At 40.0% G+C, this 16,681-nt stretch overlaps 1 protein-coding gene across 2 annotated transcripts in view; it reads right to left on the bottom strand.

Moving 5' to 3' along the window:
* Positions 1-16,681, bottom strand: part of Sec24d (SEC24 homolog D, COPII coat complex component) — a 93,521-nt gene that overhangs the window by 36,909 nt on the left and 39,931 nt on the right. For both annotated transcript variants that reach the window (XM_013515265.1, XM_013515264.1), the window contains exons 8-9: positions 6,906-7,044; positions 3,893-4,008 (exon numbers count right to left, since the gene is read on the bottom strand). In XM_013515265.1, coding sequence (XP_013370719.1) covers positions 3,893-4,008; positions 6,906-7,044 — 255 coding nt within the window. The remainder of the gene's footprint in view (positions 1-3,892; positions 4,009-6,905; positions 7,045-16,681) is intronic.

The following is a 16,681-nucleotide window of genomic DNA, read 5'->3' as shown; positions in this document are numbered from 1 at the left end:
GTTGTCTGTCTGTTAATGTTTTCCTCCTTTTATTTTTAAAATAAACAAAAAACCAAACAAACAATGCTACCTCCCTTGAGACCAAGAAATTTACTGAGTTCCCAAATCCTAGCACAGAGCATGGCACCAAAAAGAGTGCTTAATGACTGTTAAGTGAATGCATGTGTGGATGGATGGATGCATGGACGCACAGATGGACAGATAGATGGATGAATTAATGGGAATTAATTGCTCTCTCCTCACTTTTAATTGTCCTCATGGCCTACTGAATTACCATAGGTTTTTCTATATCCTGTCACTCAAGATGCTTGAAAACAGTCATCTAACAACATATACAAAAACCTCAGAGATCAAAGATATGATGCTAGACCCACTGAAAATAAGACAGACTGTGTCTCAAAACAGTTTCCTGGATTTACTGCTCACTACTTCTCAATACACATTCTCCCAATTTAAATGCTGGCCATTTTCAAAACATTTCTTGTGCAGAAGCCACAGCTGAGTGGATTTGAACCAAGAATTTAGCTGGAAAAATATTTTATTTGGCATGGTGTTTTTAAAAATACTTGAATTTGAATGCATTTTGGGAGAGAGAGGAATATACTCTCCAATTTCCTTGTCCCCACACTGGATCCATGCTAGTCCACAAAGGCTGCCCAGCCTCTGAAGAACTGAAATACGGTACATAGTCAATCCGTTGTCAAACTGCTTCTGCTCCCTGTTCCATTTCTGCCTCCATTTCCATGTTAGTTTTCTGTTCCTGGACAGCTCAATGTCACTTTCTCCTCAATGCTTTCCCCACCCTGTTTTCTTACAGCATTCTGATTATTCTATTCTACTTTTATAATTTGTACCATTTTAGTTTATATCATTATTATATATTTCTTATCAGGCCTATACATGGTAGGTATCTTTCAAGCATATTTATCATCTTGCTAATTTTGGCAACCTCACAGCACACAGACAACTGCCTTAGACATGTTAAGCATCCACTAAATGTCAAAATGAATTAAAATTAAAATTCATTCAGAAAACAACAGGATAGCATGGAATGAGATTTTACATTTCAGGTGCACTTTATAGGCAGACATGTTCCATACATTTTAAAACTAATAAAATCTTAGCTATGTGATGAGCTGAGGTCCCCCTTTTCCAGAGAAACTCCTCGGTGGTTCTGTAAAAAGCCTGCCTACATACCCACAATGCGGTAACAAAAAACAGGTGTCAGTGGCCACACAGATATGGTTTCAGTCTGACTTCATTACTTTCTACACGGATGGCCTGAGGTTGGTTCTCCAGCTAAGATCCCTTTCCTTACTTCCTGGTGGTTCTCACTGCGTCAGGTTCACTGCTAGAACTAAGCGATCCCACACCAGAACACTTGCAGCACAGACCCTCACGCACAGTGAGTGTTCAGTGGATATTAGCTTGAGTATCTAAAAGTGGCATAGGCCAGCTAAAATAAATAGAGGGAAAATGGTATTTTACCATTCTCCTTTTGGTGTATAAGGTGTTAAAAATAAACATGCAAATTAAATAACCTTTTTCATCATCCAAGTCTCTGAGTCAACTCATTATTCTACTTCATTTACATTTTATATTATAATTAAATTCAAATATGGCTACAGCAAATTTATCATGAAGTATACTTGGAAAAATAAAAGGAAGATTAAACTTACAAAACAATCATCTTCAAAATGTACAATTTTAGATTTCCCATCAGTTAGATTTCTGTAATATTTCCAGATAACAGAGTTTGAAAATTCTAAGACTTTTGTTCCCAGAAATAGACTTGACTTTCTGCCTAAGTTTCTACTAAAAAAGCATAAAATCAAGATAATGTAGGCTTTTTGACAGAGAACTGGCTTAAAACTTGATTAGATTTATACTATGGTTGCATAGATGAGTGAATAAAGTTTCCACCAGTAGTTACAATGGCTTTACTGTGTTTAATTAGACCCGCAAATGCTTATGTTTTGCCTACTGCTACTCCTTCAGTCAACATCAGGAAAGAATAAACTCTCAAAATGTAACTGTACTTCAGGACATGATTTTTGCTTGACATAAAGCATCTGTATCAAAAATGATTTTATATATCCACAAATATGTTCCAACATTCTTTTTTTTTTTTTTTGGTACCAGGAATCAAACTCAGGGCCTTGCACTTGCCAGGTAGTTGCTGTGCCACTGAGCTACATTCCTAGCCCTGGTTCAAACATTTTAAACCAATAAATCACTTTCTTTAGTACCTAGTTATATGTAATATATTGCAAGACAATCATATAAAACACTAAAACAAATGTTAACTGAAAAAAATTTAACAGTCACCTGAAGAAACTTCTAGTTGAACAAATATTATTATCTGTCCTCAACATAATCCCCCAGAAAATATCTATGAAAGAAATCTGTGGGATAGAGGCTGTCTTCTGGGAATGAAGTATTAGCAGGCATTCATTTTTGAAAGAGAATGTAAGGAAATACATTGGAATGACCCCATTTCTTCAAACCTACACATGACGCTACAGATATGAGCTGAAATCTGAACTGAGGCCCAAAGAGATGTGATTTTCACATCACCGAACAACTGTAAAGCTCCAAAGGCTTCCATATGATGTAATTATCATTGAAGAAAGGAAAAGGCCAGTCCTGGGAATAGTGATACACCTGCAAATTTACTCATTCACTCATTCATTGATTCATTCATTCATTCCAGATATCCCAGTGAGCTGCCTACCTACACAATGTCACAAAGACGACTAGAACAAGACTGGAGCCACCAAGGGTATCAGAATCTATAAAGAGGGCAAACATGCAAGAAGATTTATATTCCACGGACAGACTCATGAAACAGAGTCACAGCCTAAATTCTATTAAGAAACAGAAATGGTAGTAAATAACTACCTTGATGAAAACAGAAAGTTGCATGTGCACAGATAATAAAATTTTAGCTGGGCATTAGAGGAAAAGTAGGAGTTTGTCAGATGCAGTATATACAGATGTGACAGAAGAACAGAAACATATCCTGGTCTAAAGCAGATAAAGTGATAGAGTTGTCAAAGGGGCTGATGAGTTTACAGTGTGAATCCAAGGCCTTATACATGCTAGCAAGCTACAGCACTGAGCTACAGCCTCAGCTCCTTTGAAAAAAATTTTTTTCCTTTATTTTGAGATAGAGTCTTGCTCAGTCACTGGCCTCAAACTTGCGATCCCTCGCCTCAGTCTCCCAGAGTGGGATTACAGAGCAGTCCCACCGCACCCAGCTGGAAGTTTAATCTTATAGTGTCTTAGGAAAGAAAAAAGACAAGGGAAGAGAAAGGAAGGGGAGGGAAGGGGAGTCGAGGGGAGGGAAGGGGAGGCGAGGGGAGGCGAGGGAAGCAAAAGAGGTTTTCAGGAGAGTGGGGAAGAGTCTTATGGTTATATTTTAGAGCAAGAAAACCAGAGGCCAAGATCCCAGGCCACTGTGGTAACAACTGGAGTGGAGCAGGGTGGTATGGGAACGAATCTCTAGTCCTATTGACCATATTGGTAAAGCTTCCACCTTGGCAAGGACATTTTTCTGAGATGATTGACAAAACAAGTCAGGCAGAGGCCCTCTATAGATTTGCTCCATTAAGGACAGAGTATATTCTATCTGGAAAAGACAAAACAATTACTGTTTCTTATTTCTGGTACCACATTTCTGTTGTTAAGATGATCACTCCAGTGAATCGTTTGGCGACTGAATCATGCTAGCAACACAGAAGGCTACATCTGTGTCTCAGGCATTTTTACATCCTCCTGGCACCACTGAGAGGCTGTGTTTATGAATCAAGGGTCAGCTCTTTACATATGAAAGTTATTCACTTGAATTTGACATCAGTGGATAAACACTTGAAATCCTGGGAACACTTACTCTGCAGTAATCCAAAGTAGCAACAAACTCATACGATCCTAGAGATAACTCAGGCTTCTCATAGTGGTCCAGTCTTCTTCCAATGTGGTCCAGATGTTGGAAATAGAATGGTGGAACTAATAAAAACAAACAGGAAAGGAGATCTTTTGATTTCACAAACTAAGGACAATTTAATACATTCTCAAAATTTATTACGGAAGGAAGAGAGTATGTATAAAAGAAAAAGCATTTTAAAACTGTGATAGACTACATTCTCAGTATGCAAGTTTTGGGAAGTATGAGCATTTTCTTAACAATTCTCTTGATCTTTGTACAAGTTACTGATGACAAAGAACAGCTATGACTTGAACCATCCTAAAGCAACAACGTGAAAGTACTGGTGTTTTTAAGTCATCACAACCTGAATGTTTAATTGTCCCTGCTTAACCACCTTTTAAAAAAAGAATTCTGAGTTTTCTATCTGAACTTTCAATATACTTAATAGAGATAAACATTGATTATTTGGACTATATTATTAACTACAATATTTATTACATGTTAATGAAGGAACGCCATCAGCTCTGGGGAGTCACATAGTAATCTTGGAACATTTGGGCTTACAAGTGCAGAGGATTACTGTATTAGGAAGAAGTAGAGCGCTAAGATCTCAGCTGAAGAGCACTAATTTGCTTCAAATGTCTCAGAAGGTTCGTTCTGGCAAAGCCCTGGAAGTCACCCAACAGCACAGCAACACTTATGAGTCATACAGTGAACCCTTGGACAAATAAGGCCTGGTATCTCTGCGAAAAAGAGCTCCTGTTGCCTGGAGATTAATCAGGCAGGCTATGAAACTTTTGCCAACACAAGTATTTTAAAAAACTAGCAATGCTCTGTGTTCAAGCATTTTGTAAAGAACAACATTTCCATTTGTAAAAATCATAAAAGCAATTATAATGCCTTTTGTTTTTAAATCAACAACTCAGTATTATTTTTTATTGTGAAACTAACATGCGAATTACAACAGGACTGATTTTCAAGGCTGGATTTTGTAAAAAGCAGAGAAGCTTGGCTTTTCTACATTCTTATTGTATTTTGGCCATTTCTGTTAAAATAAGCTTTATAAGAGTCATGGTTTTATATGAATTTGGGAAGTTCAATGTCTTAAAAAGATTACAGAAGCGGAAATGGACAGTCTGCACTGAGGTGAGAAAGCCCGGAGGCCTGTACACTGCCGTTCTGTCCCTTTCAGATGAGAAGAGGATCCTGGGCTGGCTGTCTTAGGATGTATGGTACAGCAAGTTCTACACAGCATGGCCGGTAATTCATCCACACTCACATGCCTGCATATAATGTGTAAATTTTTAACATTTTATATTCATTGAAACTTAATTTTTTCATTAACATTTAACATTATCTGTCATCTTTTATAAGCCAAAATTCAAGGCAAGTCATAAACTAGGCACTGCCATTTGACCTGTTTCTCAGGGTTCCCACTGGGCAATGTCCAAACGCTGCAGGTATTTTCTTTACCAGGAAATGGCTGGGTCTTTCAAAGCCCTGAGCTTCACTATGTGTAAGAGGCGGGTGTGTGTGTGAATGTGCGCACGCACATGTGTGTGTGTGACATCAAATTAAAGATCCTTGATGCACCATATGCTGAGTAAGTTTCTGATCACCTTACTAGGAAAGTTAAGAGATTGGGTAAGGACACTGAGGAGCTGGTGGACTTGGTGGGGAACTTTATCCAAATGTTTCACAACTCCCCTTCCCTGCCCCCACATCCAACAAAAAACCAAAAATCTAAAAGCCCAAAGAGATGAACTATCACTGTGCTCCTGAAGTCCAAGAACCAAATTGAATGATAACCAAGGATTTGGTGACAGATTTCATCTAGGACGAGAGATCGAATAACATCTTCCTTAGAAAGGAGAAGCAGGGACGGAAACGTGCACTGAGTAGATGCCACAGTTAGCACGAGGAGAGAGGCTTCCTAAGATGTCCAGGGCATGGTCTTGGACATGAGGCCGGCGAGCATTCCTTTCTACTTCGCAGCAAGACATGTCCGAGAACTGAACACAGGTCTTTGTGAGAAAGACTCACAAGGCCAGTCTCTGGCTCTCAACAGTGGAGAAAGCCATGGGCTGTGTGCACCAAAGGCAGGATGACTAGGAGACGTCAATGCTCTCCCATCCAGGAAGGCGCACACAGCCCAGGCACCAGGAACACACTGATGTAGAGAGCAAACTGAGCATGGCGCATGGGCAGACAGGGCGCATGTGCTCTCCAGAGAGAAGCCCCTGCAGAGAAGCGTGTCTAGGACCACAAGGAACAGAGGAACTTCCACAGAAAGCTCACCTTATGATCACCACGTGGTTAACAACACAAGTGTTAGTGGATGTGGTTAGGCTCTCAGCCTGAGCACACTGCTTTATTAACTAACGGAGAAAAGCTGAAATACGGAATGTAAGAACTCTCTTGGCAAGTTTGCAGCATTTTCAACATGTGAATTCACAAAAGAATAAAAAATGAAATTATAATGAATATAAGAAAGTGCTTCATAATAATGTTCCTGCCTCCTTAAGGAGTTTAACCTTTGTATCAGAGCGAAAACTCTGTACCACGTTAAAGCTTCTCCTAAATATCAATGTGCATACACTCAATAACTGAGGAACGGCCAAAGAGAAAAAGTCTCTAAAGTTTATTGTCTATAAATACCAGAGGTAAAACCTTATTTTGCTTCTAGCTGGGCCTTGATGAAAGGGGATTGAAAAACAAATTCTTGCCCTAGCCCTGCACTTTCAGTTTACTTCCAAGTGAAGAAACAGCACCGTCCCTATGTGGGGCTCCTGCAGCTACATAAGGCCAAGAGGCCTTGGACTTCCCAACAGCGTATGTTCTATTTAGTTTCTTCTGGAGAAATTGTAAAAGTGTTACTGCTATACAGGAACAAAATCTGCTCTCCCCTAAGCTAAAAAGCATAACGTATTTTCTTTTTAAGTAAAGAGCTTCACACAGCATTTAGTGGTGCACTTACCATCATTCACACAGCTGCAAAACCCACACTGGTACCTCCGTCCTCCCTCGATGAACTGCATGAACGGGCACATGTAGGCCTTGCACCTGTTACATCTGACTGGTCCATTCTCTCCATGATTTACCAAGTAAAGGGGAGTCTGTGAGAAACAGGTGGAATTAAATCAATAGGTAAGTATAGGACTTTGAGATTTTATAGTTCAAATTTGAAAAGTCTTCTAATGGCACTTGTTAAGGAACTGTTAGCACTTGGCATTTGCCAGGACAGTTGATGCCCCTCTCCATAACATATGAATTCCAGGTAATACAATGCTGTCCATATAGTCAAACACAAGTAAATTTAAATTATAAGTTATTTATAAGCATACAAATATGTACTCATATACTATGTGTACATATGTATATTTACCTATTTGAATAGGAAAAAAGAAGAAAACAATATAATAATACCAACTTATGCTGTTGCTAAAATGTGCTGGATACCTTATTTCATGCATTTTCTAAGTTTGCTTATGGACTACGAATAAAGAAGGGAACTGGTCTGCTTTTAAAAGCTCTAGTATTACAGTCATATGCTGTTTTTGTAGTTTTTCAAAGTATACAACATATTTCTTAAAAAATGCAACTATCTGAAGAAACATCGAAGAATCTCTACTCATTAGGCCAGGAGGCCAACTGTGTCTTGTCTGCTGTTTTATTAAATGTCAAATTGTTTCAGAGCACTCTCCCCTCTCTAGTCACGCTTCGCTAAAACCAAAACAAATATGTAATTGAATTGTGACTTCTTCATAAACATATGCACAGAGCATTATGCATCACTTACAGTTTGAAAGTGAAAAGGCATTCCAAAAGAAAATTCCCGAGTTTCTTAATGCTTCCCACTTTTCAAAATAAAACTACAAAGATCTATCTTATTTTAAATCTCTTAAAGACAACATTTCTTGAAAGGCTTGAGAATTGCAGGGTTTGGCATGTCAATTTAAAAATACTTAAAGATAAACATGTAAATAAAATAGTCTGCCCTTTAATGGGGGCCCCAAGAACAGGAGGGAGGGGGAGGGGACGGCCGGGGGTCGGGGACAGGAACAGTCATCAGGACATTTTCTGCTAAAGCCTTGGAAAACTGAGATATGCTGTTCATCCTTGTGCAGATGTTCCACGTGAAAACTGATCCACTGCTGAGACTTCAGAAATGAGCTAGGTCTCAGAGCAGGAGAGGTGGGCGGGGGAGGCGGGGAGAGATTTAGCACAATACACAAAAGAATCCGAGAAAGGATAAAATAAATACATTCACAATCCTAGTTTATGGTCTGCACATCCACTGCACGGACAGCTCTGAGGCTACCCTGGCAGGGCTGGGTCAAGGTCAAATAAGTGTGTTGTGTAGTACAGAGCAACTCGCCGGGTAAAATGCTTGGAAAAGGTAACCGTTAAAATTTCTATCCAGAAAAATCTGTCCTCCTTCAAAAACACTCAGCTCAGGACGGTGTCATTACTAGGAGGATTGGTACAGAGTAAGTATGAGTTCCTGTTACTGCAAAATGTTAGATGGTAAAAGTGATCTTAAAGAAAAAGAATTTACTTTTCAGGAGATTTTGGTGCAACCCAATGGTTAAATTGAGAAGCAGAGTAGATTTTTTTTAAATGCTAGGAATCTGGTTCAAATATATATTCACACACAAATTTACACACTGACATACACAGCTCTCTTTTACACAAACCTTTGGTTTCAAAGGCATAAAGTGATAAATGTTTGTTCTCTTTAACTGATAGTAAGAAATGATGTGAGGAGACAAGACAGAAGCAAAAAGATGCAGATACAAAAAACAAAGATGATGATGAAGACTCTTAGGGTAATAAGTGAAGAATGAGAATAAGAAGTGAAAGACAACAATAATGTACGGATCCGGTAGCTGTTTCTGGATGGACCGTCTAATCACCAATTATGCCTGTGGTTACTGTTCTGATCTGCAGCTTCCAAAGTCCGAGATCAGGAGCTTTCGGAAGTTGAAAGAGGGAGAAATTCTGCAATTTACATTTGCTCCAGCCAAATTTGCTTTTATCATCCTTTTATTTTCAGAGAGTTCAAAGACCACAATCAATACTACGAGAGACTTTAGAGACAAAACATGATGCAATTATTTGACAGACAAGCCCAAAGTAATGAAAAGAGAATTGCCTTTATTTTTACTGCCATGATTTGCCCAAAGCCAGGCCCAGCCAAAAATTACTATAAACTGTCAGCAACTAACACCTAAGCCTTCCAGCCCTGGCAGATTCCAACTTGTAGATTCGAAAGTGAATGTCTAGCAATAAACTGGAGTCAAGTCATGACTATATCTAGGCTATTAAATACTACTTTTTTCTATTTTTACTCTTTTGGAAAGCAGATGATAGGTAGGTAAGGTTTTCAGATAATCAAGGTGACAGCAAAGAATGTTAAAAGCTTTTTAACTGTTTATATTTTATTTTGGGGCACCGGGGCAAGGGTTTCTAAATGAGACTGTCTTGTTTCATCTCTCAGGTCCTGCTGAGAACGATCAGAGATTTTTCTTCACTCTCTCCAGATGTCTGCCCGCCTACAGTAGTGTGCCTGGACTCGTAAACAGACTGAGCTCACTTTTCTTCTGAGAGCAACCTTAGTGAACACTATGCAGCCTTTCTTTAAAAATCAAGTTACCTTCCAAAAAGTGCCATAAAATTCCCCAAATATGTCTCCTCCAGGAGATCCCTGTGTACTCTCTTTTCTTTTTTCTCTTATAAATGCAAAAGTGAGAGGATGGTGAGTCTGGCTCCTAACTCCTCATCTGGCTGTCCTTAGCTCTGGCCCTGTGCAGCATGAGTTTACACAACATGAAAGTGCTAGGAAGCCGGGGAGGACGAAGGAGGAGACTCATTTGAATCTCATATTTCTGGTCAACGGGGGGTGTGTCAAATAGTATACTGGTACTAATTTTTATTAAAATGCTTTAACTGAATAAAATATACCTCTTTGTGTCCATATATAATAAATACCATAGTCCATTTTGGACCACAAGCAAAAGTGTTATTCATTTAGTATTAAAATGACATCAATGATTAAAAAGCAAAACAACTTTCAATTAATGTTTTATGTTAAAGAGGTGTACATCACGCTGGGCCTGGTGGGGCGGTCCTGTAATCCCAGCACTCTGAGGCAAGAGTTGAAGCTCAGCCTAGGAAACTCTGTGACTTAGTCAGACCCAGTCTCTAAATAAACAAATAAATTATATAATTTAAAAATAGGGCTAAGGATATAGCAAAAGAAAGAAAGGAATGGAAAAAGAAAAAGAGGAACTACTAATAAAACATTTTAAGTTTTCTTATTTAAACATTATCAGCTTTTAATATATGATCAGCTTTCATCCTCTCAGATAACTTCACATGTGCAAGCGGGTACCCTGTTTTCCATCCTGACCTGAACACGCAGTAGAATACAAACAAGTTAACAAGTGCACACACATATGCAATTAAGAGAACGGGGAATGAGTAGAAAGAAGGCTCTCCCAAGCATCAGTATCAAAATCTATTTTTAGCTGCAAAAGGCAATGTTAAACTATTCACAGATTGTATTTCCAAAACAAAAGCAGATGCTCAAAAAAAAAGAAAAAACTGAAGTAGAATGTAGGAAGACCCATTAGTTTCTATAAAGTTTGTGGGCTGAGTATTTTTGTTCTTTCACCTGTATGGTTAAGAAAAGTCTCAACACATAAATCTAGGTATAGATTTTTTGTTTTAGTACAGTGCTGGAACTATAGAAAGCCGCTAAATACCAAACCTGGAAAACGAAAAACATGAGGGTGTTTTAATAGCATCAGTCCAGTAGGTGGCACTGTGGAACTAAAAATTAAACAAAGCTCAAACTAATTTATCGAGTAAAACAATGTGCAGGATAATTATGCTGAATTCATTTTACGTAACTCTAACAACATTTAACTGAGCTAATAGCAGCTATTACCATGACAAAATTAAGAAACAAACTTTATTAAAGTTATTCAACCTATGATTAATGGTTTTAAATATTCTAAGTGAAACAATGAAATTAAACATGAAACAAACTATTTTATGCACAAATTAAATATGTGCCAGACTTGCTGGGTAATAATAAGAAAAAATGCATTTAAAATGTTTCTAATGTTCTGCAGACTTTTCCTTGACTACACAAGCAGAAGCACTGTTGGGCTAGGCAGCTACAAAGCACAGTAGGAAAGTTAAAAATGGCCTGAGAAGCAACAGGCACGGGTGTCCCCACCCACCTCCTGCTCTGCACACTGGCAGTAGGGGTACAATACGACAAAACAACACCTGCAATGTTTGCTGAACTGTGGCACTCAACCACATGCTGTGAAGAGGAAATGACGCTCTGAAGTGAACTTCTGCCTTTCTGGTGGATGTCAAGTCACCCGTGATGATGGTGACCTGGGGCAGGGGACGACGTGACCAAATTCCCAACCTCAGGTGCACCTGACTGGTAGTGTCATGTCTGACAGGATCCAGTATATCGCTGGGCAAAACTGCCCCCGTGTCTCCTTTCTTCTCAAATGTACCTTAGCAGCCACTTCCCTTACACTTTAGCACTGAAGTTTTTTGCAAGTATAAACACACACACACACACACACACACACACACACACACACTCATTTTCACCACCTATTTCTCCCTTTCTTCTAATGCTCATTTATGAATTTTGGTTTTATTATTATTATTATTTTAAAGAGTAAAAGAAGGATAACATAGTAATAGGGGGGCTTACCAAATTACAGACAAAGTGGTAGAAAATTATCAATGGTTGTTTTACATATTGTTATCTACAAGATAGTTTCTCAGGAAAACAAATAGACAAATAATAGTGAGTTACAGACAAAAGTGGTAGATTATTATCAATGATTGTTGTACTATACTTTGGTATCTTCAAAGTGGTTTCTAAAGAAAATAAATAGAGCTATACATGAGTTGAATATTCACTGACTATTCTCAATGGTTGTAGGAAACACATAGTAATAAACATACATCCATTTACAAAATAGCATAGGAATAATACAAACATTACAGAGTTATGGACAGATTAGTAGGAAAATATCAATGGCTGCTGCAATACATGGTGGTATCTTCAAAGTGGTTTCTCAGGAAGACAGAGATACCGAGAAAGATCTAACAAGTAGTTACAGCCTAAGGGTTGTGAAAAATAGCATATTACCTCCTCACCAGTGACTCCTTTCACTGAGGTGTGACGGCTGGAAGGAAGGCCAGGACTGAAAAGAAGGACTGAGAGACTTGCACCTGTGTTTAGCAACAGGCTGTTTTCTTTCTCCTCCATAGTTATGATTACACAGGGCTCCTTCATGGAGATGACAGTCTGGCCAGAGGGAGAAGGCAGAGTATGCCCCGGGCCCCCTCATTCCTGTTGGACTAACTGGTAGGATGGGTCTGGACTGGGGGCTTTTGCTTCAGAGGGCAGACCGATCTCCAGTGATCACCTCTGCACTCAGGGCATGGCCCAGGGGGCTTCTTAGGGCAGTTCCTCTTGAGGTGGCCTGGCTTTTAACAGTGGTAGCAGATGAATGCAGTTGTCGAGTTCTTCTTGGGGCCCTAAGAATCAGACTGAGGGTCTGTTTCTCTTATTGCTGCAGCAAAAGCAGCTGCTTTTTCTTGGTCTCTTTGTTTTCTCTCCTTGGCCTCCTCCTCGTCACGGCTATAGAATACTGAGGAGGCAACTCTTACTAACATCTCAAGTGAGCCTTCTAGGGCAAAAGCCATTTTTTGTAGCTTTTTCTTTCCAGCCCCCCAGCGCATTGGGACCCCGCAACCATTTAGTGTCCTCTCCCCAACTGTCAGCACAGGCAGCAGGAATCTCTGTGCAGACCTCTCCGGAGCTCCACGTGCTCCCCCACCGCAGTCTGTACTGTCAGGGCAGGAATGGCTCCCAGGGGGTCTCCCCAGGTATTGTGCAAGGTGCTCCTAGTTTCCAGCCTCCAAACGGCTCTCATGACCCTGGCCAACTAGACCTCTGAGTCTTTGGGTATAGTCTGTATTCTCATGTTCTCCGAGACCTTGTTCAGCAGCTGCTCCTCCACTGACTCTGGACCTTTCTGGTTCTCAATGGCAGGGGTAAGAGCGACCCATTGTGTGGCATGTATTCCCAGGGGTTTCTCCATGTCGGGATGATTCACACATGTCCCCGGGTAGGCCTCCACGGCCAGCACATGGCAGGCCAATTATGTCATTGCTTCTCTGTGCCATGATAGTTCTCAACCGCATGGCAGCGGCTGGCCTCCCAGGCACCTGTGTGGCTAAGGGCCAGCCCGAAGGCCAGCGCTCCCCGCTGCGCAGCTTTCCAGGCACAGGCGGCCTGCCTCCAGGAATTTATGAATTTTGAAAAAAACAGGCATTTTCCATTTTGAACTACACTTCTCTCTTTTCTCTCCTTTTATTTCCTTCATCACAAGTCCCGAGGAAAGCTATCAGCGTCCTGGCTCTATACAGTGGGCTGACATCACTAATAACCTGTCCTGCTGTACACCTGAAGGAAACAAGTATGGCAGGATCCTCTGGCTTGATAAAGGCTCATATTCAACCTCAGATTATCCTTCCCAGTAAGTCCTTATAAATCAGTATCTCCAGCTGCAGTAATTTCATACTGTAAAGATGACTTTACACACATCTCTTTCTTAGGGTTGGAGCCCTGCTTATTTTTTTTGGAGCGGCCATAAGAGGAAGCCAGTGTGGTAATTTGGATTAATTGGGGGATATAAGTAGAAGGCCAAAAATGGTATGTGAAAAGATAATCCAGGACCTGTGATGAACAACCGTCCTTTAAAAATGTTAAACATTCAGACTACCAGGCATGCTGGAAGGCTAGCAGAGTCAGATTCCCAGAGAATTACGGCGAGGAGCTACAAGGAAGAGCCTGCCCCAACTTCTTAAAGACATTTTCATATGAAAGACAAATGAGAAAAGTGGCTTGTATGTGTTTTCTATTTTTAGCTTTACCAATATGACTTCTGCCAGTTTGTACAGACAGAAAAAGTGCAAGTCAAAAGGTAATTACTGCAATACCTTTTTTCACAGAACAATACTATTTTGATTTATAAAAATGATAACTCCAAGATGCAACACTATTTTGTGAATACTAAAGTTACCTTACAATCTTTTAAAACACACTTGATGACACAATGCACTCTACTAATTCTAAGGACCTACTCTTGCTTTTTCAAGAGTAATTCATTTCATCCATAACTCTGAAATTTTTAATTTCAGGAAAATTATCCTCTTCCTATTTTGAGTAATTATTTTTAACTTTTCTCCTTCACCAATGTTTCTAGAGAGTCTATTTTGTTACAACTATGTCTAGAGCTTTTATTAGACTTGACTATCTCTTATTTGGAAGTTATTTTTATGCTTAGCACTGAAATACAATTTTTTTAACTGATGCAGGCTTCTAATAATATATGTAAGATCATAAATGTAACTTGACTAGTGATTCACAGTTTAAAATATTTTCATCTATATAAAAGCTCAATTTGACGCTGAGACACTAACCTGGGAAGTGGGATTCCAGTCACATTGTTCAGGAGAAATAAAATTGATCTGTACAACAAGTTACAGAACTGCAACTTGATTCTCATTTACTGATCTCAAGTATGTACCTCCTCTGTGCTATGTGTAAAAGAAACTGCTTGCAGATGTGTAAGTCTTGAGGAGAAAGAAGCACACAGCCATGAGAGAGCGACGATTCTCCGTGGTTTACGACATGAGTCCAACCATTGTTGCTCCTTGGTAACCACTGTAAACATCTCCTGTCATTTCTCTCTCATTTTATACCTTTTAAATCGTGTTGGATCCTGCACGTAAGCTTTCCCTCCACCTCCCTTAGCAGAAAATTCTGCCTCTGCTTTCAGAAGGAAAACCTACAATGTCAGACAGGAACTCTCTGGCCCTGTCCCCACTAATTAACTAGCATCTACAACTTCCTTCTTCGCTGTCCTAGAATTTTCACATAGAAGGAAATATGCAGAGGACAGAGAGACCACCCCTTTTCTCTTCCTGACTTCTGAGGCTTGATGCAACCCAGGATCATGTCTACACCCAGCCCCTCAGGGCCAGCTGCTCCTAAGGGAGAAGGACATGTTGTCATTTAAATCCAGGCCACTTGCAGAAGACATTTAACTTCTACAGGTTCTAATGGGAACCCACACCTTGTATTTGTTACCTCTTCCCTTGCACTGACAGCACTCATCACACTGTTCTACTTTTTTGGAGCCAGTAACTAGTCTCAAGTCCACACAATTCACAGGTTCAGTGTGTTTTTACTCTTCTTTCCTCTGGAGTGCAGGACCTGAGAGTGGTCACAAAATAGTTTCTGAATGAACAAACCCATTATCTACAAGGGGCTTATAAATGCATTGTGAGAAGCTCAGAAAAACTTGTGATAGCCACTAAAGCAAAAGCATGGGTGAAAGAAGAAATCGCCTGTGGTAAGGGGTTAAGAAAAGATTCATTCAAACATAAAACCAGAGAGATAGGCAGTTACAAGGAGTTATATGTCCACCGAGTACCAGAAAGCCAGAGAATTTCAGTGAGTGAGAAGAGTACAGCACAGGATGAGACGCCCAGGGTATGTTGGTGGCCAACAGAACAGAACCTAGTCCAGGTAACGCAAAGGGAGAGGAAGGCTGGAGCCCTCTAAGCCAGGTAGGATATCTTAACTAGCCAGATTTAAGACAGAGAGACAGACAGACAGATAGACAGACACACAAACACACACACACACACACACACATACACACAAACATACACCAAGACACACACTTCTACCACAAATCTGTTGTTATTACATGGTAACAATTCTAGCAGAATATATTTAAGACATTCCACCTTTCACCAAAATGATGTCCCTGGAAAAATGGTACACTTGGTATAGATTTTGAAACCTTATAAATTAGCATATCCTTCCACATTTTCCAATTATCACGAAGGACTTCTAGAATTTCTGTTTCATTACCTCCTATTTTTCACTCAGTGCATATTCTCTGGGCTTATTTTTTAAACAAATTCAAAAGAATTTTGAATAATGTGAATTTGTTTGGCACTAAATTTCTAACTAAAAAACTCGACTCAACAGCAGTGTGTAAGCTCTATGTTCACCTTTGTCCTCGGGGAGCTCCACTCCAGAGTAAGTCCTCAGGAAGTATGCGTTAAATGGATGACAAGGACAGGAAGAAGAGCGGGAGGGAGGGAAAAGCTGCAAGCTGAAGAACAATATGGAAGGCAGGAAAGAAAACAGGAACGTACTTTGACTTAAGGATATCTGCCAGTGCTTCTTAAATAAACTCGAATAGGGGGCTGGGGATTTAGCTCAGCGGCAAAAGCACCTGCCTGGCAAGCGCAAGGTTGTGAGTTCGGTTCCTGGTACCAGAGAAAAACCAAAAAACCAAAAAAAAAAAAAAAAACCCCGAATATTCTAAGATCACCCCAGAACATGTACCAACAACTAAACTATGAGATTCCTTTCATAGGCCAAATGGATTTCAAGCAAATACAGCTGTGACCTTTCTATCCAGCTCGCTAATGCCAGGGGCACCTTTTGGTGGGAAGGTCGCACCGCACAAAGTCTGTGAAGAGGGCTCCTGGTGAGCAGGCAGCCACAGTTTCAAAAGGGAATAAAGCTACTGTCATAAAATCCACCTGGTACTGGCTAAAAAACAGGCCTGAGGATCAATGGAACAGACTGGAAGAAACAGACACAACCAAAAACACACT

This window comes from Chinchilla lanigera, unplaced genomic scaffold (assembly GCF_000276665.1).
Source record: "Chinchilla lanigera isolate Chin_1 unplaced genomic scaffold, ChiLan1.0 scaffold00027, whole genome shotgun sequence".
NCBI classification, from domain to species: Eukaryota; Metazoa; Chordata; class Mammalia; order Rodentia; family Chinchillidae; genus Chinchilla; species Chinchilla lanigera.
The sequence above is the reverse complement of the archived record's forward strand: the minus strand, read 5'-3'. Positions and strand labels throughout refer to the sequence as shown.